This window comes from Sciurus carolinensis, chromosome 1 (genome assembly GCF_902686445.1).
Source record: "Sciurus carolinensis chromosome 1, mSciCar1.2, whole genome shotgun sequence".
NCBI lineage: Eukaryota > Metazoa > Chordata > Mammalia > Rodentia > Sciuridae > Sciurus > Sciurus carolinensis.
In genome coordinates, this window is record NC_062213.1 from 208,509,220 (window position 1) to 208,530,013 (window position 20,794).

General features: G+C 61.9%; 3 protein-coding genes across 10 annotated transcripts in view; 2 read left to right on the forward strand and 1 right to left on the reverse strand.

Annotated features, from left to right (window-relative positions):
• Ints11 (integrator complex subunit 11) overlaps nucleotides 1-3,688 on the forward strand; it is an 11,909-nt gene extending 8,221 nt beyond the window's left edge. The window contains exons 6-17 of one of the 2 annotated variants that reach the window (XM_047538909.1): nucleotides 1-31; nucleotides 352-490; nucleotides 921-985; nucleotides 1,449-1,638; nucleotides 1,765-1,848; nucleotides 2,200-2,289; nucleotides 2,370-2,532; nucleotides 2,649-2,756; nucleotides 2,834-2,895; nucleotides 2,966-3,108; nucleotides 3,175-3,304; nucleotides 3,410-3,687. The exon at nucleotides 1-31 is cut by the window's left edge and continues 4 nt beyond it. In XM_047538909.1, the coding sequence (XP_047394865.1) occupies nucleotides 1-31; nucleotides 352-490; nucleotides 921-985; nucleotides 1,449-1,638; nucleotides 1,765-1,848; nucleotides 2,200-2,289; nucleotides 2,370-2,532; nucleotides 2,649-2,756; nucleotides 2,834-2,895; nucleotides 2,966-3,108; nucleotides 3,175-3,304; nucleotides 3,410-3,475 (1,271 nt within the window). In that variant the 3' untranslated portion in view covers nucleotides 3,476-3,687. Of the gene's footprint in view, nucleotides 32-351; nucleotides 491-920; nucleotides 986-1,448; nucleotides 1,639-1,764; nucleotides 1,849-2,199; nucleotides 2,290-2,369; nucleotides 2,533-2,648; nucleotides 2,757-2,833; nucleotides 2,896-2,965; nucleotides 3,109-3,174; nucleotides 3,305-3,409 lie in introns of both variants that reach the window. The other variant, XM_047538899.1, reaches the window with a different exon arrangement.
• Pusl1 (pseudouridine synthase like 1) overlaps nucleotides 1-7,008 on the reverse strand; it is a 9,135-nt gene extending 2,127 nt beyond the window's left edge. The window contains exons 1-8 of one of the 4 annotated variants that reach the window (XM_047538919.1): nucleotides 6,367-7,008; nucleotides 6,095-6,152; nucleotides 5,788-5,975; nucleotides 5,496-5,645; nucleotides 5,235-5,405; nucleotides 4,552-4,606; nucleotides 4,303-4,481; nucleotides 1-3,994 (exon numbers count right to left, since the gene is read on the reverse strand). The exon at nucleotides 1-3,994 is cut by the window's left edge and continues 2,127 nt beyond it. In XM_047538919.1, coding sequence (XP_047394875.1) covers nucleotides 3,694-3,994; nucleotides 4,303-4,481; nucleotides 4,552-4,606; nucleotides 5,235-5,405; nucleotides 5,496-5,645; nucleotides 5,788-5,975; nucleotides 6,095-6,152; nucleotides 6,367-6,485 — 1,221 coding nt within the window. In that variant the 5' untranslated portion in view covers nucleotides 6,486-7,008 and the 3' untranslated portion in view covers nucleotides 1-3,693. Of the gene's footprint in view, nucleotides 3,995-4,222; nucleotides 4,482-4,551; nucleotides 4,607-5,234; nucleotides 5,406-5,495; nucleotides 5,646-5,787; nucleotides 5,976-6,094; nucleotides 6,153-6,366 lie in introns of all 4 variants that reach the window. The other 3 variants (XM_047538937.1, XM_047538928.1, XR_007106999.1) reach the window with 3 other exon arrangements.
• Acap3 (ArfGAP with coiled-coil, ankyrin repeat and PH domains 3) lies at nucleotides 6,764-20,794 on the forward strand. 4 transcript variants are annotated; one of them, XM_047538858.1, is made up of 25 exons: nucleotides 6,766-7,220; nucleotides 7,843-7,960; nucleotides 10,886-10,943; nucleotides 11,645-11,764; nucleotides 11,989-12,042; nucleotides 13,081-13,139; nucleotides 13,532-13,715; nucleotides 14,033-14,077; nucleotides 14,154-14,249; nucleotides 14,329-14,403; nucleotides 14,834-14,845; nucleotides 15,478-15,590; nucleotides 15,691-15,742; nucleotides 15,968-16,068; nucleotides 16,138-16,249; nucleotides 16,466-16,674; nucleotides 16,762-16,831; nucleotides 16,928-17,022; nucleotides 17,100-17,302; nucleotides 17,532-17,639; nucleotides 18,343-18,441; nucleotides 18,531-18,763; nucleotides 18,918-19,027; nucleotides 19,101-19,211; nucleotides 19,331-20,794. In XM_047538858.1, exons 2-25 carry the CDS (start codon nucleotides 7,866-7,868, stop codon nucleotides 19,476-19,478), a joined length of 2,562 nt encoding a protein of 853 aa, XP_047394814.1. In that variant the 5' UTR covers nucleotides 6,766-7,220; nucleotides 7,843-7,865; the 3' UTR covers nucleotides 19,479-20,794. The 4 variants fall into 4 exon arrangements, with proteins under 4 accessions (XP_047394824.1, XP_047394814.1, XP_047394843.1 ...); XM_047538868.1 differs by lacking the exon at nucleotides 14,834-14,845 and having other exon boundaries at nucleotides 6,764-7,220; XM_047538876.1 differs by lacking the exon at nucleotides 7,843-7,960 and having other exon boundaries at nucleotides 6,769-7,220.

The window sequence follows — 20,794 nt, forward strand, 5'->3', positions numbered from 1 at the left end:
ATTATAACATGACTCCAGACCGCCACTTGGGGTAAGTAGGCCTGTGTGCTTCATCTTGTGGGGTTCACCCAGAGCTGGACACCTGTGGGGTGGTAGTGCTGGGCACCTGAGTGGTCAGTGCATTGGTGTCCCCCACAAGTCTCCCGTGTTATGTGGAGAGTCCTGGCCTTGGGAGGCCAGAGGCATGAAGACACAGGTCTAGGCTGTAGCCTCTACCAGCCCTTCTGAGGGTGCTGCCCGTCATGCATACCTGGGCACAGGAGAGGGGCAGGCTGCTGGCAGGGTGGTTCAGGAAGGTGGCTGTGAGTGGGGCTGGGGACAGGCCACCACCAGCCACCCTACCCATTATAGTGCTGCTTGGATCGACAAGTGCCGCCCCAACCTGCTCATCACGGAATCCACCTACGCCACAACCATCCGAGACTCTAAGCGCTGCCGGGAGCGAGACTTCCTGAAGAAAGTTCACGAGACCGTGGAGCGTGGCGGGAAGGTAGCTCCAGGCTACTCTGGGACAGAGGCCGGCCCTAGCCAGCTCTGCACATGCTTTGGCTGGCTCACCCACCCCGACGTGTGTCAGGGTCTTGGGGTGGGGTGCTCTTTGTTCAGCACTGAGGAGAAAAACCCCGAGGAACCTACCCTAGGAGACTGCAGCTCTCAGGCTTCAGACCCCATTAAGGACTGGTCAGAGCATCCCCATGGCCACTGCTGCCACCACCTGTGGCTGGGAACTGGGCTGTGGGCAGAGTGGGGACCTGGGGTTCACACAAGACCCCCAGCTCTCAGGGGTGCCTGGCTATGACCGCTGAAATCAGCCAGGACAGTCTCACAAAGGTAGGCACAGTGGACAGCTTGTCACCTACAGTGCTGGGGGTGGGCGCATAGCCAGGGCTCCCACCTGAAGTTGGCTTCACCTGCCTCAGGTGCTGATCCCCGTCTTTGCTCTGGGTCGCGCTCAGGAGCTCTGCATCCTGCTGGAGACCTTCTGGTAGGTGCAGCAGGGAATGCTCCTGGGGAGGAGCACATGACCAGAGGACAGTGGGGGCATGTGGTCTATGCAGGGGAGGGTGCAGCCGGGGTGCGAGGTGGCTGGAGGAAGCCAAGGCAGTACAGACCACTGTTAGGGCCCCATGATCAGGGTACCAGCTATGTTGGCCTGCTCAGCGTCTTGGTGGGTGGAGCTGGCCACGGGCCTGCAGGCCAGTGTCATCAGCACCAACTGTGGCTTGTCTCAGGGTCACTAGTCTAGCCCTAAGCCTGCCACACGAGCTCTGGACACTGTGTGTTACAGGACACAGGCTTGTGGCCATCAGGGTGGAGAGCTGGGCGCTCAGTTCCTCAGCCCTGCCCAAGCTGTGGCCACAGAGCTGTGAGGTGAAGGACATGAGCAACACAGCCCAGGCTGAGGCTGACCCTGGCAGTATCCACTAACCAACTTGGTGGGCCCACAGGGAGCGCATGAACTTGAAAGTGCCCATCTACTTCTCCACGGGCCTGACGGAGAAGGCCAACCACTACTACAAGCTCTTCATCACCTGGACCAACCAGAAGATTCGGAAGACCTTTGTTCAAAGGAACATGTTTGAATTCAAGCACATCAAAGCCTTCGACCGAGCATTTGCTGACAACCCTGGTCCCATGGTTAGAGCCTGGCAGGGTGGCCCCTCCTCCATGTCAGGCATAGAGGATCCCTAGTCAGAAGCTGGGGCCTGTGGTGGACTGGGCAAGGAGTCTTGTCCATCCTCATCCTCCTAATCCATTCCATAGGTTGTGTTTGCCACGCCAGGGATGCTGCATGCTGGCCAGTCTCTGCAGATCTTCCGAAAGTGGGCAGGAAATGAGAAGAACATGGTGAGGGTTCTGGGCCCAGGGTCAGCTCCTCAGAGGTGGCCACAGGAACTCCCTGTAGCTGGAGGGCAGACGGATGATTCTTTACCCACCCTGTCCCCAAGCTACCCACGGACCTGACTTCAGGCTGGTCTGAGGTCACTGATGGTGGGGGTGGTGGTGTCCAACGCAGGCAGCCCAGGTCTGGGGAACTGAGCGGTCATGATGGTGGGCTCTGAGCCCGACCCGCTAGGATCTGCAGCTGGCAGGGTGGAAGCAGCCTCCTTCAGCAGCTCAGGTCGGGGTGTCCCTGTGGAAACCCTGGTGTCCACAGGCTGGGTGACCATGCAGCTGAGCCTTATCTTTGCACTGCAGGTCATTATGCCTGGCTACTGTGTTCAGGGCACTGTGGGCCACAAGATTCTCAGTGGGCAGCGCAAGTTGGAGATGGAAGGACGACAGGTGGTGAGTCTCTGTCCTCATCCATGGACTTGGGGGGTGGCTGGCCCCCTGGCACTGACCACATGTGCAACTTGGCACTGCAGCTGGAGGTGAAGATGCAAGTGGAGTACATGTCGTTCAGCGCCCACGCCGATGCCAAGGGCATCATGCAGCTGGTGGGGCAGGCAGAGCCAGAGCGTGTGCTGCTGGTGCACGGGGAGGCCAAGAAGATGGAGTTCCTCCGGCAGAAGATTGAGCAGGAGTTCCGTAGGTGGTCACGGGTGCTGTATGGGGTTACTAGGCAGGGCCTACCCCTTGGTCTTAGTGCAAGCAGGGCTGGCCAGCTTGGATTGAGGTTCTCTCTGCACCATCCCCACCCCTAGGAGTCAGCTGCTACATGCCAGCCAACGGTGAGACAGTGACGCTGCCTACGAGCCCCAGCATCCCTGTGGGCATCTCCCTGGGACTGCTGAAGCGGGAGATGGCACAGGGTATGAGGGGCAGATGGGGCACCAGGCAGGGGTGGCTGGTGGTGGGCAACTTGTGTTGACAGCCACCCTCTCCACAGGGCTGCTCCCTGAGGCCAAGAAGCCCCGACTACTGCATGGCACCCTGATCATGAAGGACAGTGTGAGTGTGTGTGGAGGCGTGGTGGTGGGGGTAGCACCCCTACTTGCTCTGACCTGTCCCTGCCCCACAGAACTTCCGGCTGGTATCCTCAGAGCAAGCCCTCAAGGAGCTAGGCCTGGCTGAGCACCAGCTGCGCTTCACCTGCCGTGTGCACCTGCAGGATGCACGCAAGGAGCAGGAGACAGCCCTGCGAGTCTACAGCCACCTCAAAAGGTGCGCCTGGTCCTGCCTCCCGCCCCCCACCTGCAGTAGGCAGGGTCTCACTGTGTCTCTCCACAGCACCCTGAAGGACCACTGTGTGCAGCACCTCCCTGACGGCTCTGTGACGGTGGAGTCCATCCTCATCCAGGCTGCTGCTCACTCTGAGGACCCAGGCACCAAGGTGCTATTGGTCTCTTGGACCTACCAGGTAGGTGGTGGGAATCACTGGTGCCCCATCAGAACAGGTGGGCTCTCTCCTTTGGCAACCTGCACTGCTTGGAGCGGAATGACTGCTTTCTCACCTTTCTTGTAGGATGAGGAGCTGGGGAGCTTCCTCACGACGCTGCTCAAGAAGGGCCTCCCCCAGGCCCCCAGCTGATGCACTGACCACCCAGGCTCCGCCTCTGCCCTTCACTCTGCCCAGCAGGAGAAACTGAACTTCCATGCCAGGATTCCAGGTGCTCTGTATGAACAGAGCCCATGGCTAGGCCAGCTGCAGACCTTATTCTGGGATAAGGCCAGAGTTACAGACTAGCCTGAGTGGACACCTCTGCCAATAAACAAGCCTGGGGGTCTCCTCATCTTTTATTCCTGCTCTCAGGCCCCTGTAAGATAGGGGTGGTGTTCTTGGAAAAGCAGAACAAGAAGCCCTTGGGTGCTTACACCTGTTGTCTGCACCCCAACCTGTGCCAGCCTCCTCAATGGTAGAGAGTGGGGTGTCCAGGGTGGCAGGGACTCTGGGTAGATGGGAGCTGAAAGGAAGCAGGAGGGTGGACGTGCTATATTGGTCAAGAAGACTAGGTTCAACAGCCAGGTCTCAGGTTCTGTAGCCAGTCTGATCTCAGCTGGGTGGTCATTGTTTCCATGCTGTGGACCCCATGGGTGCAGGAGGCAGGACCTGTGGATAGACCCCAGGTCAGCCTAGAGCCACTCCCTCTCCAGGATCTTGCTCAAGGGGCCTGGAAACAGGGCTCTGAATCCCATGCTCTGGCCACTGCTCTACAACCTGGAGTCCTTTGGCTAATCCAGCTCCCCTCCTCTGGCTTTCCCATTGGGTGCCTGGGTTTCTGTCTGTCCCCAGGAGTCCCCTCCCCCAATGAGGGCCCAGCCTTGATGGTGGTGTTACCTCTCACCAAGGTCCCTGAGGCCTCCATACAGCACTGACTTCAGAGACAGCCCACAGGCTGGGGCAAGGGGTGGTGCTACCTCTCACCAAGATCCCTGAGGCCTCCATACAGCACTGACTTCAGAAACAGCCCACAGGCTGGGGCAAGGTGAGACTGGTGCTTGCCCAGGGGGTCTTGGCTCTGCAGAATCATCTTCACCTGGGTGGGTGTCAGAATCCCCAGCCCCACAGCCACCAGCACAGCTGTCATCCTCCGCACCTGCAACCCATAATGAAGCTGCCACAGGGGTCTGCCTTGGCCCACCCCAGGAGGACCCAGGACAACCCACCTGTCGGTACAGGAAAGACTGGCTCTCGAACTCCAGAGTCCAGAAGTGCAGCTTCCTAGGACATAGATGCCTGTGACGTCCAGGCCACAGGACAGTCCCTGCCACCCCAGCCCACCACGTGCCCTCAGATAAGTGTTGATAGGGTAGGGACTAGTTGCCAGCTTTCAGGCTCGTCTAAGTACTGACCCTCGCTGACCACCCATTCCCAGAAGAGGCCCATAGGAAGGAATCAAAAACAGTCACAGCCTATGTGAGGCAGCAGAGCACACTAGGCCTTAACCCGGATGGGATGCTGAGAGGGGGGCACAGCCCGCTTAGTTGCCTTAGGCCTGGTACTCTTCTGCCTGACCAGACAGAAGTCTCCCTTGGGGCTGGCCTTGACTGGGAAGGTTCTAGAATTCAGCAGCTGACCCTGCCCTCTACAGGAGGCCTGCTGGGGACAGTTGGAGTCCACACACTCCCAGGCTGGGCTGGAACCACCAGCCCCAGTGAAACCTTTTAAGTGGCTGCCAAAACCCATCTGCTGGACAGAGCTCTCAGCAGGGCAGGGGTTCCCAGAGGAGGGTGGTACTGTGTCCCTCACTCTCAGCCAAGGGTGGGGGGCGTGCTGGAGCTGCATTCAGCCCTGGTGGCCTCCTGATTGGCACTGTGGCAGGACCACAGTGCAGGGTGCTCTTCCTCACCTGCTCTCCTGGGGGAGGACAAAGGGACTGGCTGGGCCAGGGGATACAGAGGCTCTGCGCAGTGTGCGCACTGTGCTAGCAGCTGGGCTGCCAGCCGACTGGAAGGCACTGAAGTCATGAGTCCCCAGGAGATGCTGGGCAGCCTCCTGCATGGCAGGTATATCCAGACAGCTGCAGGAAGCCAGGCAGGCAGTCAGGAGGGAGGTCCAGCAAGGGGCCTTGTGAGCCCCCTCCTCCTGGCTTGCTCATACCCATACTCACTTTGCTCGGAGAGCCCAGCATAAGTTTCGCTCAAACACGGGTAGCTGGTCAGGCTGGGGACAGCCGGTTGCCAGGCGATACAGGTAGGTTCTGGAGGTAGCTGCATGGCGAGCGTGAAAGTCGCTGGGCACACGGAACACCTGCAGTACCCTATGGCACATGTCCAGGTGATACCTCAGTGCCTGCTCCTTCACCTGCAAATTCTGCCCAGTGAACTTCAGCCTCCGCCCATGGTGGATGGAGTCAGGGGAGGGCAGGACACAAGACGATCATGCTCAGGTTGGGGGCTCACCTGATGGCTGGGTGCCTCAGATGAGTGTTAAGGGCGCGGGCCACCACTTCTGGGGGGAAGGGCGGCCGGCCCGAGCGGCGCTGGATATCCAGGTGCGCCGTGTTGCTCAGGGCGTGCACTCCAGCATCTGTGCGGCTGGAGATGGTGAACCTAACTGGCTCTACTGAGTTCAGTCGCTCTGCGGCTTCCTGCAGCGACAGAGGCACTGGAGGCAGCGGGGCTAGGGTCAGGGCTGCAGGGGACATTTACCCACGCTTCCACAGGGGCCTCCTGGCGGTCGCCACTCTCCCAGCCTGGCGGGCCTCACCTCCAGGTAGTTTTGCACCCCGATGGCACGCTGGGTACCCCTGACGGCCGCGACCCCGCTGCGGACAGAAGCAAGCCGGGTTACCAGGTGCAGGCCATCCCTGCCCGCCCCACCCTGAAGTATTTCCTGGGCCCGAAAACTGGGCATGCTGTATAGCGGCCACCCCGTTTGCCCGCTGACCCTGGATTTATTTCCCGCGAGCGCACCCCAGTCGGATCCCGTCTTTCCTGCTAGCCAAGTGGCTGTTGTGGGGGGAAGGCCGAAATACGTACTTAAAACCAGTGCCCAAGTACTGGAAGTACACGAGGTAGCGCGCCCGCACTGAGCCCCCTGCGCCTGCGGGACCCATGGCAAGCGCCCCATGTGTCCTCGGGCCGGCCACGCCCTCCATGCCCGCGCCTGCGCGCTCTCCGCAGGTTGCCGGGCGGGGCGGGGCGGGGGCGGGGCGAGGCTTAGGGAGCGGGTGCAAAGTGCGGCCTGCAGACCAGCGGTCGGACTGGATCGCGACGGCGTCCGGAAGGCGCGCTCAGAGCCACATAGTAGCCCGCACGCTCCCACCCGACCGCCTCCACTCGCTGGTTAGCTCCTCATTCACGCTTTCCCGCCCGCCGCCCGCCCAGTCCTCCGGGGCGTGTCCATCCGCCGGGTTGCGGTCAAGTCCTCCCAAATGTGGTTTTTGCAAACACCCCGAGTTGCGCAACGGCCAGGATGGCTGGAGCGGGCGGAGCCCGCTCCCTCCGCGTTCCTGGGTCCGGCCGACGGTCCCCTAAGTCCGATTGTCGCGGCCCACCAAGTTCCCCGACCCTGTGGCAGTGGACGCGGGGAGGGCATTTGGTGACCCTCCCCCGAGGTGAAAGCAGAGGTGCGCGGTGGCGGGTTCGGCGACGCTCCTCGGCTGTGACAGGCAGGGCGTGCGGCGGCGGACTTTGGCGACGCTCCCCGGCAGTGACAGGCGGGGCGGGGCGGCGTCGCGGCGGCCTCATTCCGGGGCGGGCGGGCGCCGAGCGCGGGCGGGCGGCCGGGGGTGCCGCTCGGCGCGCCGCGGTCCTCGGTCCAGTGAGCGCCGTGCCACCGCAGCCATGACGGTGGAGTTCGAGGAGTGCATCAAGGACTCGCCGCGCTTCAGGTGCGTTCTGGCCGCCGGGAGGCGGGCGCGGGCGGGGCGGCGGGCCGCCTTTGTGCGGGCGGCGGTGCTCAGCGTTGTGGCCGCGGGGTGGCCGCCGGAGACCAAGGCGGAGGGCCCGACTCCGGACAAAGCCGCGGCCCCTGCCCACCCCCGCCTCCGGGGACTAGAACAAAAGACGCCCCTGTGAGGGTCACCGCGTTCGCTCGGAGGGCGTGAGCGTGGGCGTCCGGGCCCCGGTGCAGCAGTTGTCGTCCTGGGCAGTTGTGGGGACGACAGTCTCCGGGACTGCGGGACTGCCCACCCCCGCTTTGTGTCTACACCTTCCTGCGGTGGCCACCTGCACTGACTGAGGTCCTCCCCCCCCCCCCCCAGCCACCCTGCAGTCCGGGCTGTCTGAGTCTTGGGTGTCCATCCCTGGACTGTTTTGGTCCATGTGTCCAGAGCAATGCATGGGTACAGGCAGCTGGAGCTACCTTTAGGGCCTAGGGTAGGCCCCTTGGTAGGAATGAAGGGTGATTTGAGTGACCACAGGGCCTGGAGGGTGGGAGCTTCCCAGGACGATGGGGGAAGGCCTGGTATCCACTGGGGGTTTGTGTACCTTTCATCATTCCTGGGCACGCAGGAGTGCACATCTGCGTGAACCACATGTACATGGACGGGTACACAAGTGTGCATCTGTTTCACTGGTTGGACGACATTTGGCAAACAGTAATGGAGCACTTCCCTTGTGCAGTGTGCAAGTATGCCCCTTCCTGAGGCCACATGCCTCTGCACATGCACGTATGTGGGTGCACATGTACGTATGTGGGTGCACATGTGTGAGCTTTGCCACTGTGCCCCCTCTGAGGTGCCACACCATGTACCTGGATGTGTGGGTGAGCTGCACCATGGGGCTGGTATGCTTTGTGCATTCACTTGGACTGTCAATGGGTAGAGGCATGTGTGTGCGTGTGCCACCTGTCTATATGGATTCATGCACCGAGTTCATTGTGCTGCTAGACATGTTAGCCTGCACGGGTGTGTTCCAAGACCAGGTGCACATGTCCATGCACATGTATGCACTGCATCCCCAGGAGCACATATCTATGTACACTGTGCCACTGCATGCATTGCATGTTTGTGCATGAGCATGTCATGCCCCTGCAAAGTGGATTCTTGGACATTCGTGCACGTGCATGCTGGGTCTCTGGGAGCCTGCCTCAGCATCCCTAGAGCCAGCCCCTTGCAAAACCACCTCACAGGGAGTCATTAACAAAGGCCTCAGGAACATGAGGTTGAGAGGGTCAGGGTCAGCCCATGCCCTGGGCAGAGAGACTGCAGGTGATCCTCTGGGTTCTCCCATCTTCCGTTGCTGACTGATTGAGGGAGAGATCTGAGCCACTCAGGCACCCAGAATCCTGGACCTAGGCTGTAGAGGAGTCATGGCCAGGGCCCCTTTGCTGGGGCTTGGTCCAGACTGAAGTACCCAGCTTTGCCCTGGCCCCTTACATGGAAGCCTGTGGCTCTTCCTCCCATCATGGATGGGCATATGAGGGACTAGAACCCCATGCTACTCTGGGCCTCCCATCCCACAACCAGCCTGTTGGACCTGTGGGATGAAGGCCCAGAGCTGAACTGCTTGGAATGGGTCTCTGGCAGGGAGGTGCCTGGAACCTGCCTGTTGGTCTGGGCTGGGGCTGATGCCTACTGCGCCTTGGTCTTAAGGCTGTGGAAGCTTCGTTTGGTGGATTTGGGGTGGGCTGTGATTTAACTGGAGTTTGCAGGGCCTCTGTCCATCATTTTCAGGTGTAGCTGAGGTGGTAATTCAGTCGCGATATGGGGCTATGGGAGGATGTGCAAGCGATGTGGAGCCTGGTTCCCATTCTGGGAAGGGGGATCCTGCTTGGGGTCTCCTGACCTGGGAAGGAGCTTGTAACAGCCTCAGGGACACCCCCTAGACCAGGGACACTGTGGGTGGGGGTCCTGGGAAGCCGGGGAAAGGGGCACCGCCTCACGGTGTCACGGCCGCCCCTGGGTGGGGCTTCAGGCGCTGAGTCATGGCTTTGGTGAAGGGCCTCCTCCCCAGACACTGAGCTGCAGGGGGCCTGAGGGAGAAGAGGAGCTCCTACTGAGCGCCTAGCCATCCCTGTGAGCTCATCTGTTGCTTTGGCTCAGCCTGACCCTCGCCATCTCCTGGAGACAGAGGCTCCTGGTGGAGGGCAGCAGCTCTGGGTGCAGCTGTCCAGTCATCTGGCCTGCTCAGGGGAGCCAGGGTGTCCCAGAGCACTCCTCTGGGCAGACACTCCCTTCTCTGTTCTGGGACTCTCAGGTTCAGGGTCTGAACCTCCCTGTGCCACACCTCCAGGTGGCGTGGGCTGGGCAACAGTTCCAGACATCCTTCCTGCGCCCTGCAGGCTGGTGTGGCACATGCAGGTCACCGGTGGTCCAAGCAGCCGCTGCAGCTCCATTTCCTTTGTCCTCTCTCTGCCCCAGGACTCGGGTTCCCTTAGCCTCTCAAGAAGGGTGGGGGCTGCTCTCGAGGAGCTGATGTCCGGCCAGCATGGGCAGACAGGACCTATGATAGTTCCCGGCTGGGACAGCCTGGCCACTTCAGTTCCAGCTTCTACTTAAGGGCACACCAGACCATGTCCCATGTGACCCACATGTCCATTCCCTAAGTTTGGGGAACCCTGGAACTGCCCTTCTCTCTGACCATCCAGGTAGTGGGGGCAGCAATGGGTGAGGTGCTGCTAGACCTGTGTGGCCTCCCCTCTGTTGGACCCCCACCCAAGATTTGTCCCTGGAAGACTACCTCGGCCCCTGGCCTGTGCCTGTGCCCCCTGGCCCCTCATCCAAGCAGGTCAGATGGGCTGACTGTGCAGGGTGGGGGACTGCTGGGATCCTGGCCCTGTTTCCTTATTTCCTGTTCCCAGAGGGTGGGGTGTCACGTGCCTGATCCATCTGCCTCTGGCTTCCGGGATTCTCCCCTGGCTTCTCCCGGTGATGTCATTCCTTAACTCTTCCCACCCCAAGGCGGCCCCATTGTCAGGCTGCCCTGATGGAAGTGGACTCTGAAGGAGGCCTGACCCACCTCTCCCTCCAGGTGGACTGTGCTGATTGGAGTTTCGGGGTTGAGGAGCTGGTGGACCGCACTCCTCAGCTAGGTTGGGGCCTTATGTTCCCCAACTGCTGGCTCACTCCTGGTCTGGGGCCAGGGTCCACCGGTACCAGGCCAGGGTGGCCTGCAGTGGGAACAGAGGAACAGGGGATCTAGATGGAGTCCAGGCCAACTCTGACCCCAGAAAGGAGAGGAGAGGGGCCGGCAAGGCTTGGCCCAGGCTGCCATGAGCTCTGCCACTGTGGCTCTGTGGCTCCCTGCAGTCCTCAGGGGTTGAGGCCTTTTCTAACCTCTGTCCCCAACCCCCCGACGCTTGGTGCATCAGCCACCGCCAACATGGCCTCTTCCTGGGGTGGCGCTGGGTGCTGGATGGCTCCAGAGTCGCTGGACCTGGGTCCAGTCCCAACCATCCCCAGGACAGAGTGATTGCCTCTCCCAGCCTTGGTTTCCTGGAGGCCTGTTTCCACAGGAGAGCCCTTGGGGAGGTACAAGGGGAGACGAAGCCCCAGTCTGCCCCCTGCAGACACAGCAGGCTGCAGATTGGTCCCAGCCCCTTTTCTTGTTGCAGGGCCACCATCGACGAGGTAGAGACAGATGTGGTCGAGATTGAGGCCAAACTGGACAAGGTGAGGGGCAGGCCTAGGGCACAGGGAGGGTCAGTGTTGCTCTGCCCACCCATCCCAGCCTCAGCTTAGGGTGTCTCAGTGGCAGGACTGGCCTTTCAGGACTTAGGAGTTCATGCACACCCAGCAGGGTACAAGCACCCATGTGCATGCCAGGACCTGGATCTGCCCCTCATTCCCCATCTTTGTCTTCCCACAAACGTCCCAGTGTGCACATACCACACACGCAGCGTGAGTCTCATCCCCTGGAGGGACGACCCAGGTGTGTCCACCCAGGCCTCTGCTGGCTGCTGGATGGGGCAGCTTCTGTGTGGTTGTGCCCCAGTGTGCCTGGGTTGGGGAGCAGGGGGCAGACTCGGTGCCAGGGGAGGAAGGCGGGACCGTCAGTGGCCACGAGCCCCATGCTGGCTTCCTTAACTCTGCAGTGCCACACCACACCCAGCCCTAGCACGCTGCTTGAGGATCCTCCGTCCTGCCCAGCCTGCTGCTCCAGAGCCCAGGCCATGGATGGTCCTGGGTGCCAGCAGGCTTAGGCAGGCTACTCAGGTAGCTGTGTCCCGGGTGCTAATGGGCCCTAAGTTGAATTCTGACCTGATCTCCCTTGGGAGCTGTGTCCTCTCTGGCCTGAGGGCTAGCTTGAGTGTTGCTAGCTCAGAGAAGCTTCCAGACAGACCCTCACCCTTCCTGCCCTGTTCCATCCATAGCTGGTCAAGCTGTGCAGTGGCATGATCGAGGCTGGCAAGGCCTATGTCACCACCAACAGGCTCTTCGTGAGTGGTGTCCGTGACCTGTCCCAGCAGTGCCAAGGTGACACCGTCATCTCGGTGAGGTGCCAGCTGGTCTTTGACCTCCAGGTGGGGGTGGGGCAGGGAGACAGCCCCTCAAAGGTACCCAGGCCCAATAGCAGCTGTATGCACTCTTCTCAGGTGCAGCTCCGTATCCTGTGGACAGGGAGGGGGGCGTGTGGGCATGGTGAGGTGCCTCCAGCACCAGGGCATGGCCTCAGCCCTCTTTTTCACCCCAGTGTGGCCTTCCTGCCTCTCCCCAGGAATGTCTGCAGAGGTTTGGAGATAGCCTGCAGGAGATGGTCAACTACCACACGGTGAGCCCCATGGGTGTGAGGTCCCAGCCTCTATCCAGCTGCCTCCACCAGCTCCAAAAGGCCCTGCCCAGCCTGGAACAGAGCTGGCTAGCTTGCAGGGAGCAAAGCAGGTGCCCACCCATGAGGGAGGCCATGTTCTACGCCTCCAGTCTGTGTAGGTGGTGGCCACCCGTGTCTGTGAGTCAGCGGGGTGTGGGTGACCTCCTTCTGGGGGTGCTGCCTTGTCCCAGGCAAGGGACAGACTGGGTCCTGGAGGCAGGGGAAGTAGCACAGCCCAGGGCCATAGGCAGTGGGGTCTCAGGGTCAGGGAGACCGCGATCTCCACCAGATCTCCACCCTGGGCAAGATGCTCCATCTCAGGCCGACCCTTCTCTTGAGACTCACTCTCACTGTGTCTGGGCAGGGCCCAGCACCGATGTGGACAGACACACAGAACAGGCTGAGGCACATGGTGGGGGTGTGGTCTGGGAACCAGAGACCAGACTAAACAAGGGCCCCCACCCCTGCAGGGGAAGTTCAGAAATAAACCTGCTCAGGATGGCTCAGCTGACTCCCCGTCGTCCATCCCTCTGTCCTGGGTTTGACCCAGCCCTCCTCCACATGGGGTTTGCTTCTGAGTGCTGTGAGGAGACCCTGAAGCCCCTCCAGCTCTCAGCATTGCACCCCACTCCTCCCTAGGCTGCTAAGGGTGGTCAGCCTCTGGCGGCCAGTATGTGCTGCCCACATGGGCATTGTGGGTGGAGCTGAAGGAGGAGCCCACTGACAGCATTCGTCTCTAGACTGGCTGAGAGCCAGGTGGAAAGAGGGGCAGGTGGTCACAGCTGTCGCCTCTGGGCACCAACCCAGGCTGGGGGCTGTTCCCTGGCCCCCAGAGGCCAGCTCCTGGCATGGAACAGGCTGCATGGACAGCATCCCTTGAAGAGGATGGGTAGGAGAGTGGAACTCTCCTAGAACTCACTGGGGGGACAGATGGAGCCTTGACTGGGGTGTCCTGTGGGGACAAACCCCCAACAAGCCCCTCCCTGCCTCTGTCCCTAGATTCTGTTTGACCAGGCCCAGCGGTCTGTGAGACAGCAGCTGCACAACTTTGTCAAAGAGTGAGTGGCCCAAGCCCCAAGGCTGTGCCTCATTTCCAGGACAGGGGCGTGACCCAGGGTTCCTGGCCAAGGTCTGGAGACTGGGTGGAGAACCCAGGGCCCAGCTCAGTCCCTATGTGATTGGGCTGCCGGGGGTACCCCAGGGCAGATGTTCGGTTGACTCTGAATCCCTGAGTCTGGAGTAAGGTGGTGAAGGGCTGGGGAGGTCCTGGAACAGGAAGGAGGGGAGGCGGCTGGTGGCAGCGGGCCGGTGGGGGCCAGGGTAGGGAAGAAGGAAAAGAGGCTCTGCCCAGCAGCAGAGGAGGAGCCAGGAGTAGGGGAAAGGCTGTCAGAGGTTGGGTCAGCACATCCCTTCTCCAGCCTCTGACCTTTGACCCAACACTGGCCCTCAGGGATGTACGGAAGTTCAAGGAGACGAAGAAGCAGTTTGATAAGGTGCGGGAGGACATGGAGCTCTCCTTGGTGCGGAATGCTCAGGCCCCAAGGCACCGGCCCCATGAGGTGGAGGAGGCCACGGGCGCCCTCACCCTCACCCGGAAGTGCTTCCGACACCTAGCCCTGGACTATGTGCTCCAGGTCAGCTGAGATGTTGGCTCCTGAAACAGGGAGGGGTCCATCCTGCACAAGTGAGAGGTGGGGATGAGCGGTGTGGGCTGAGGCCTTGAGGACCTTGAACAGGAAGGCAGGGCTGAGAATCCTTAGCTTTGCCCAGATGGGACCCTGCATCCAACATGGGCAAGGATTCTGGACCATGGGAAAAGGAGTCTGGCATGGCGAGACACTGAAGATGACCTGGGGCTCTCTGAACCACTGGCAGCCTGAGTGGACTCTGGCCAGGTGGAGCTATGGGTTCCTGGCCCTGAGACCTGGCCTGTCTGCTCCTCCTCTGGCAGATTAACGTCCTCCAGGCAAAGAAGAAGTTTGAGATCTTGGATTCTGTGAGTGCCTGTGTAGTGGGAACATGTGGCAGAGCCCATGCAGAGCACTGGGCCTCACTGGCCCCTGTGCCCGCAGATGCTGTCCTTCATGCATGCCCAGCACAGCTTCTTCCAGCAGGGCTACAGCCTTCTGCACCAGCTGGACCCCTACATGAAGAAGCTGGCAGCTGAGGTGAGCCTTTGGGGGGAGGGCCCCAGGCCAGGGTCTCAGAGGAGGGGCTCACTGCCTCTCTGATGCCCCAACCCCACAGCTGGACCAGCTGGTGATTGACTCTGCCGTGGAGAAGCGGGAGATGGAGCGCAAGCACGCGGCCATCCAGCAGCGGGTGAGGCTCCAGGGGCCTGCACTCAGCCGCACCCTCCTGCAATCCTGACCTGGGGCCACAGGCACAGCTTCACACCCAGCCTCCCCACCAGGCCCATGCCCGCTCTGCCAGGCCGGGGCTGCTTCCCTCTAGAATGCAGTCAGAGGGAGGAGTCCCATCCCTCGGGGCTGCAGCGTATGGGCTAGGTGCCAGGAGGGGCTGGAGCAGGGACCTGAGGCCTCCCTCCTGAGGGTTGCTGGTCCCCTGGGCCTTGGCTCACTTGCTGCCCAGTGGCTTGGGCCATCACCCAGATGGGGGTGGCTGCAGGTGGGAGCCGCTGTGGTGGCCTAAGGCAGTGGGACTGGGGGTTGGGGATGCTGGTGGGTTGTGGGAGGGCCCTCACTCACTGGCTCTCTTTCCCCCTCCCACCCACTCTGGCTCCGGTCCTCAGACACTGCTGCAGGTGAGAGTATCCACCCTTGGGCATGTGGGCGTGGGGATTGCAGGGGAAGCCTGGCCCTCCGGGCCGGGCACTTCAGCACCAAGGACACCTCCCACCGCTGCAGAGCTGGGGCTGCGCCTGCCACCTGTGGGCTGGCTGCTGGCACCGGCAGGATGCAGGCTGAAGCTCGACCCTTCCCCCACCTGAGGGAGTGGTGGCAGCTGTGCCTTCCTGCCCCCACTCAGCCTGAGAGCAGGTGGCCAGACATCGCCTCTGGCCTGGCCTGCTGGACGAAGGGACACACAGGACACCCAAGACTCTGGGCTCCTGAATGGAGCTCTGTCAGGCTGCTGGAGCCGGCCCAGCTGGCGACATGCACGGGCACTCAGGATGCAGGGGGGCTTCCTTCCTGATCGCAGCCCGCTTGTCCTGCAAGCGGGGCGGGGAGGGTGCTGGTGTGCTCCAGGCCAGCTGTGAATGCCAGGGTCTGCCCATGGGGTCTCGGGCAGGGAGTCTCGTCTGGTCAGGAAATTGCAGAGGGTCCCCTGATTGAGCATATGCCTCAGCTCGTCCTTCGTGCTGGGTGGGCCGGGGAGAAGGGCGGGGTCTTCTGGTAGTGGCCGCTCCCCGAGGGCTGGCTCTGTTCTCCCCAGGACTTCTCCTATGATGAGTCAAAAGTGGAATTCGATGTGGATGCACCCAGCGGCGTGGTGATGGAGGGCTACCTCTTCAAGAGAGCCAGCAATGCCTTCAAGACATGGAACCGGTGAGGGCCTTCCTCAGGCAGGGCTGAGGGCAGGCTGGGCCAAGGGCAGAGTGGACATGGGGCCAGCACTGCCTGACCCTCTGCCCATCCACTTCACCAGGCGCTGGTTCTCCATTCAGAACAGCCAACTTGTTTACCAGAAGAAACTCAAGGTGCGCCCGGGTGGGGTCCTGGTAGCCGGACCCCTCCCCACCTGGACTATGGGGTGGGTTAGTTGGGGTTGGCATAGAGCTGAGGATACTGATGGACACCAAGCCAGAATGGTCAGGTAACAGGGAGTTGGAAGTAGATTGCTAGGAATCTCTCAGGTGAAGGAGAAAACCGGTGGTCAGTGCAGGGTGGGGTGAGCAGATGGACCACAGTGGTGCCGCCCACAGGATGCGCTGACCGTGGTGGTGGATGACCTCCGCCTGTGCTCTGTGAAGCCCTGCGAGGACATCGAGCGGAGGTTCTGCTTTGAGGTCGTGTCGCCCACCAAGTGAGGAGGCCCAACCCAGGGCAGGGGGGGTAGCCCCGCCCACCCAGCCTGACCGGCCCCTCCCTCCAGGAGCTGCATGCTGCAGGCTGACTCCGAGAAGCTGAGGCAGGCCTGGGTGCAAGCCGTGCAGGCCAGCATCGCCTCTGCGTACCGGGAGAGCCCGGACAGCTGCTACAGTGAGGTGGTGCCATCCTGCCCTTCCACCTGCAAGGGCTTGCCCGCCCGTGTGCCCCTGAGGCAGCTCCTGCAGGCTGCACATGTGTGTGTGTGTGTGTGTGTGTGTGTGCATGCAGTGTGCGTGCACATATGTGCATGTGCAGGATTGTCCTGGAGGGCCACTGGGGAGGGGAGGGCCTGCTGGGGAGTCAGGCTGAATGGCCCCTCACACTGTTCCCAGCGGCTGGACCGCACAGCATCCCCGTCCACAAGCAGTATTGACTCCGCCACGGACTCTCGGGAACGCGGTGTCAAGGGTGAAAGTGTGCTGCAGCGGGTGCAGAGCGTGGCTGGCAATGGCCAGTGTGGCGACTGTGGCCAGCCCGATCCTCGCTGGGCCAGCATCAACCTTGGAGTGCTACTCTGCATCGAGTGCTCAGGCATCCACAGGTGGCCTCCCTGACTCTGGTTGGACTGGGGTGGGGCTGAGCCAGGTGGGGCTACAACCTGACCCAACCCCGTCTCCTTGTTGTCCAGGAGTCTGGGTGTCCACTGCTCCAAAGTTCGGTCCTTGACACTGGATTCCTGGGAGCCAGAGCTGCTAAAGGTGGGGGGTGCTATTGAAGTCCTCTAGGACCCTGGGGTGGGTGGGAGTGGGGGTCTTTGAGCTTGGACTGAGGTCTACACACTCTGCTCTCACCAGCTGATGTGTGAGCTTGGAAACAGCACCATGAACCAGATCTATGAGGCCCAATGTGAGGGCCTGGGCAGCAGGAAGCCCACGGCCAGCAGCCCCAGGTGAGGTGGGATGCGGCCCAGCTCGGCCAGGGGAACCTCAGCCAGTGAATGCAGACTCACCTTTGCCCTTGATCCAGGCAGGACAAGGAGGCCTGGATCAAGGACAAATATGTGGAAAAGAAGTTTCTGCAGAAGCCACCAACAGCACTGACCCGAGATGCCCCAAGGCATTGGCCAGCACAGAAGTGCCAGCGCCCCCACAGCTCCCCCCGTGCCCCTACCACCCGCCGCAAGGTCCGGCTCGAGCCTGTCCTGCCCTCCGTGGCTGCTTTGTCCTCAGGTGTGAGGGCTGTTGGCAGCCACATCCCAGTTCATAAACCTAGGCAGGATTGCAAACAGGCTTGCTTGCAATCCTAGGGGTGTGAGTTCCCAATCCCTGGGTGTTGTGGTTGGAGGTGGGTTGCAGAGGACACCTTGGAACTCTGTCCAACTCCCAACATAGTCTGGGGTACCCCCTATCCTGGGCCCCTGTTTCCCCATCTGAACATGTGCCCCCCCCCGCCCAGCAGCAGGCACTTTGGAGCGCAAGTTCCGCCGGGATTCCCTCTTCTGCCCGGATGAGCTGGATTCCCTCTTCTCCTACTTCGATGCAGGGGCTGCTGGGGCTGGTCCACGCAGTAAGTGCTGGAAGGCCTCCATCCCCTGCTGCCTACGCCCTTTGGGGGCTGGCACCCCGAGCCAGGAAAGCAGAAGAGTAGCCAGGGAAGGCTCCCTGGAGCTTGGACAGTATGAATGGCAGTTGCTCAGGGACAGCTAGGACAAGTGTTCCACACAGGAGGAACCAGGCTGGGCAGTGTCACATGGAGGTTGGGCTGGCCGCGGGGACAACTGGGGCTTTAGCAGGGCTTTCTGGCAGAGCCTCTTGAAGGGCTGGGAGTACTTTGGTCACCGACCTGGAGGCTGAAACTAGACTGTTGAGAGCGATGGGTGTGTGTGTGTGAGTTTGTGTGCCTTCGCTATTATGCTTGGAGGGCCTGTGTGCATGGCGGGCAGCAGAGGGCGCTGTCGCCCTGGCCCTAAGCCTCAGGCTCCTCTGAGGCCTGGCTGCTCCCCAGTGGGGCGAAGGGAGCACCAGTCCTCCCCTGCTGTCTGGGCTGGGTTTCCAGTGCTTGGTGAAGGCCTCAAAGCCTGGTTGTGTGGGGTACCCTTGGCTCCTTTGAGGCCTGGTTTAGTTTTTTATCCTTTCCCCTTCCCTAGCTAGGGCTGGTTCTGCCCCTTCCATGTCTCCTGGAGGGCATGCTGGGCTTTAGCCTTCCCCTGGGGTTCTGGGAGAAGTCAGGGGCTTGCCTTGCTCAAGCCCCCATCTCTGTGGCCCTGCAGGTTTGAGCAGTGACAGTGGCCTGGGAGGCAGCTCTGACGGCAGTTCAGACGTCCTGGCCTTCGGTGTGGGCTCAGTGGTGGACAGTGTCGCTGAGGAAGGTGGGTGCACATCTCTCCACCTTGCTGCAGCCCCGGTAGGCCCCCACCCGGCGGGGTTGAAGACCCTGACCCTGTCCACCTCCCTGCAGAGGGTGCAGAGTCGGAGGAGTCCAGTGGTGAGGTGGAGGCTGAGGCTGAGGCAGAGGCCGAGGCTTGGGGCTTGGCAGATGTGCGTGAGCTGCACCCCGGACTACTGGCACACCGTGCCGCACGCACCAGTGACCTCCCTGCGCTTGCCGCAGCGCTGGCCCACGGGGCAGAGGTCAACTGGGCCGACGCGGAGGACGAGGGCAAAACGCCGCTGGTGCAGGCCGTGCTAGGGGTGAGTGTGGCACGGGGCCGCAGGGGCACGTGCGGATCCTCTCCTGGGTGAAGTGTAGGCTTGTCCTGGCCAGGCACACGGGGCTGAGGATCCGGGCGCGGGGCCCTGCAAGGGGCCATTTCTTGGCTCAGTCCTGAGCCGCCCGGCTCCCCAGGGCTCCTTGATCGTCTGTGAATTCCTTCTGCAAAACGGAGCGGACGTGAACCAAAGAGACAGCCGGGGCCGAGCGCCCCTGCACCACGCCACGCTCCTGGGCCGCACCGGGTGAGTCTCTCGCCCCCGCGCGCGGCCGCCCCGCGCCCGGCCGCCTCGCCTAGACACGCCCCTCCGCCCCCAGCCAGGTCTGCCTGTTCCTGAAGCGCGGCGCCGACCAGCACGCCTTGGACCAGGAGCAACAGGACCCGCTAACCATCGCCGTGCAGGCGGCCAACGCGGACATCGTGACGCTGTGAGAGCGCGGCTGTGGGGGCGGGGGCTCCGCTCCAGGCGGGGGTCGCGTGGGGTGGGGACTCTGTCCGAGGCAGGGGTCGTCTGGGGGGCCCGCCTCACACTGTGCCGCTCCCCCAGGCTCCGTCTAGCGCGCATGGCGGAGGAGATGCGAGAGGCCGAGGCGACCCCGGGTCAGCCGGGTCCCCTGGCGGGTAGCAGCCCCACGGAGCTGCAGTACCGCAGGTGCATCCAGGAGTTCATCAGTCTCCACCTGGAGGAGAGCTAGGGCTGCGCAGGCCGGGCAGCAGCGGGACCCCAGCCCCGGCCCTGCCCGCCCGGCCCAGACCCTGCATGCCCCTGAAGATCCTGGTCCCCCGCCCCTCCACAGCCCTGCCTGCGAGGTCCATGGGCCCATCCCCACAGCCCGGGTGCTCCTGGAGCCCCATGCGCCTGCTCATCCCTCCTCCGGGCAACCGTGGTCCCCCACAGCCAGGAGTGAGGGACCCCAGCACTGAGTCTTGAAGCCCCACATTTTGGGGGGTGCTGCATCTTCTGGTGCCCCTCACCCCATTTGGGGACCCTCTCTCTTCAGGTGACCCCTTCTTCAGGGGCCTGGATTGCTAATGTCACAAATCACTCGAGGCCTGTGTTACCTTGTCCCCCTCTGCCCTCAGGGTCAGTGTCATCTCCTGCCCTCACTTTTACTGCCGCAGAACACTGACCTGCTAGCTGGGTCCTTCCTACTCACCCCCCAGAGCCCCTCCTCTAGCCTGGGGCTGGTGGCTGGCCACCAGCACCTTCCCAGAGCAGGAGTGGCAGCCCATCCAGGGAACCAACCCAAGTACCTCACTTAGTGACCCCAGTATCCAGGCTGGGCTTTCTCGGGTGCTGGGTGGGTAGGCTCTGGCCTGGGCCCTCTGCCCGGGCTGGACGCAGGCGTCCCAAGGCCATGTGGCTGGCCACGAAGGCCCCTGGTGCCAGTTGGCTCCAGACCCTCCCCGCCTCCTACAGAGGCATGGTCTCTGGTACTTGCCCAGAGCCGGGCATACAGTAAATCCACTGGCATTTTCCACCGCACCCAATGTTCTTTGTTACCCACTGAGCGGATTTTCTACAACGACGTTGTTCTGACTTTGTCTGCGTTTTTTTTCTCTGGACTCTCAAGGACCACCCTGACCCCGGCTCTGCCTGCTGTTGGGGGGAAGCCCCCATAGCTCTGCCCTGCCCCTTCATGGCCTCGCCCCTTGGACTGGGCCTTTTGATGGGCTCAGGGGTCCCTTGCTAATTTGGGGACCTACCAATGCCTTCAAATTCCCCTTTTGTAAAAGAGCCTCAGGACAGGCTGAGCCCCTCCACAACTATGGGTTCTTGCTGGTCACTATGCAAATGCTGCCCAGGGAGGCTCCATGGGCAATAAGGTGGGCACTGGACTGGGGCCCCTGATTCCCCTGCCTGCTGGCTGTGACCCTAAAGAGCAGCATTAGCTCCGTCTTCCCTGCTTGAGTTGCCCACTGCCCACCCTGCCACCTGCCGTCCTTAGGCTGTCAGGACCCCACCCCTCCTGTTCCAATCACTCATGGTCAATAAACCTCTGCCGCTTGC

What these genes read in the sequence shown, in the direction of transcription:
- Acap3 (XM_047538858.1), top strand. Translation starts at nt 7,866, where the DNA reads ATGTACATGGACGGGTACACAAGTGTGCATCTGTTTCACTGGTTGGAC. An exon ending in TTCCCTTGTGCAGTGTGCAA is followed by an intron (nt 7,961 to 10,885) that starts GTATGCCCCTTC and finishes TTCTTGTTGCAG; the next exon opens with GGCCACCATCGACGAGGTAG. An exon ending in ACGCTCCTGGGCCGCACCGG is followed by an intron (nt 19,028 to 19,100) that starts GTGAGTCTCTCG and finishes CTCCGCCCCCAG; the next exon opens with CCAGGTCTGCCTGTTCCTGA.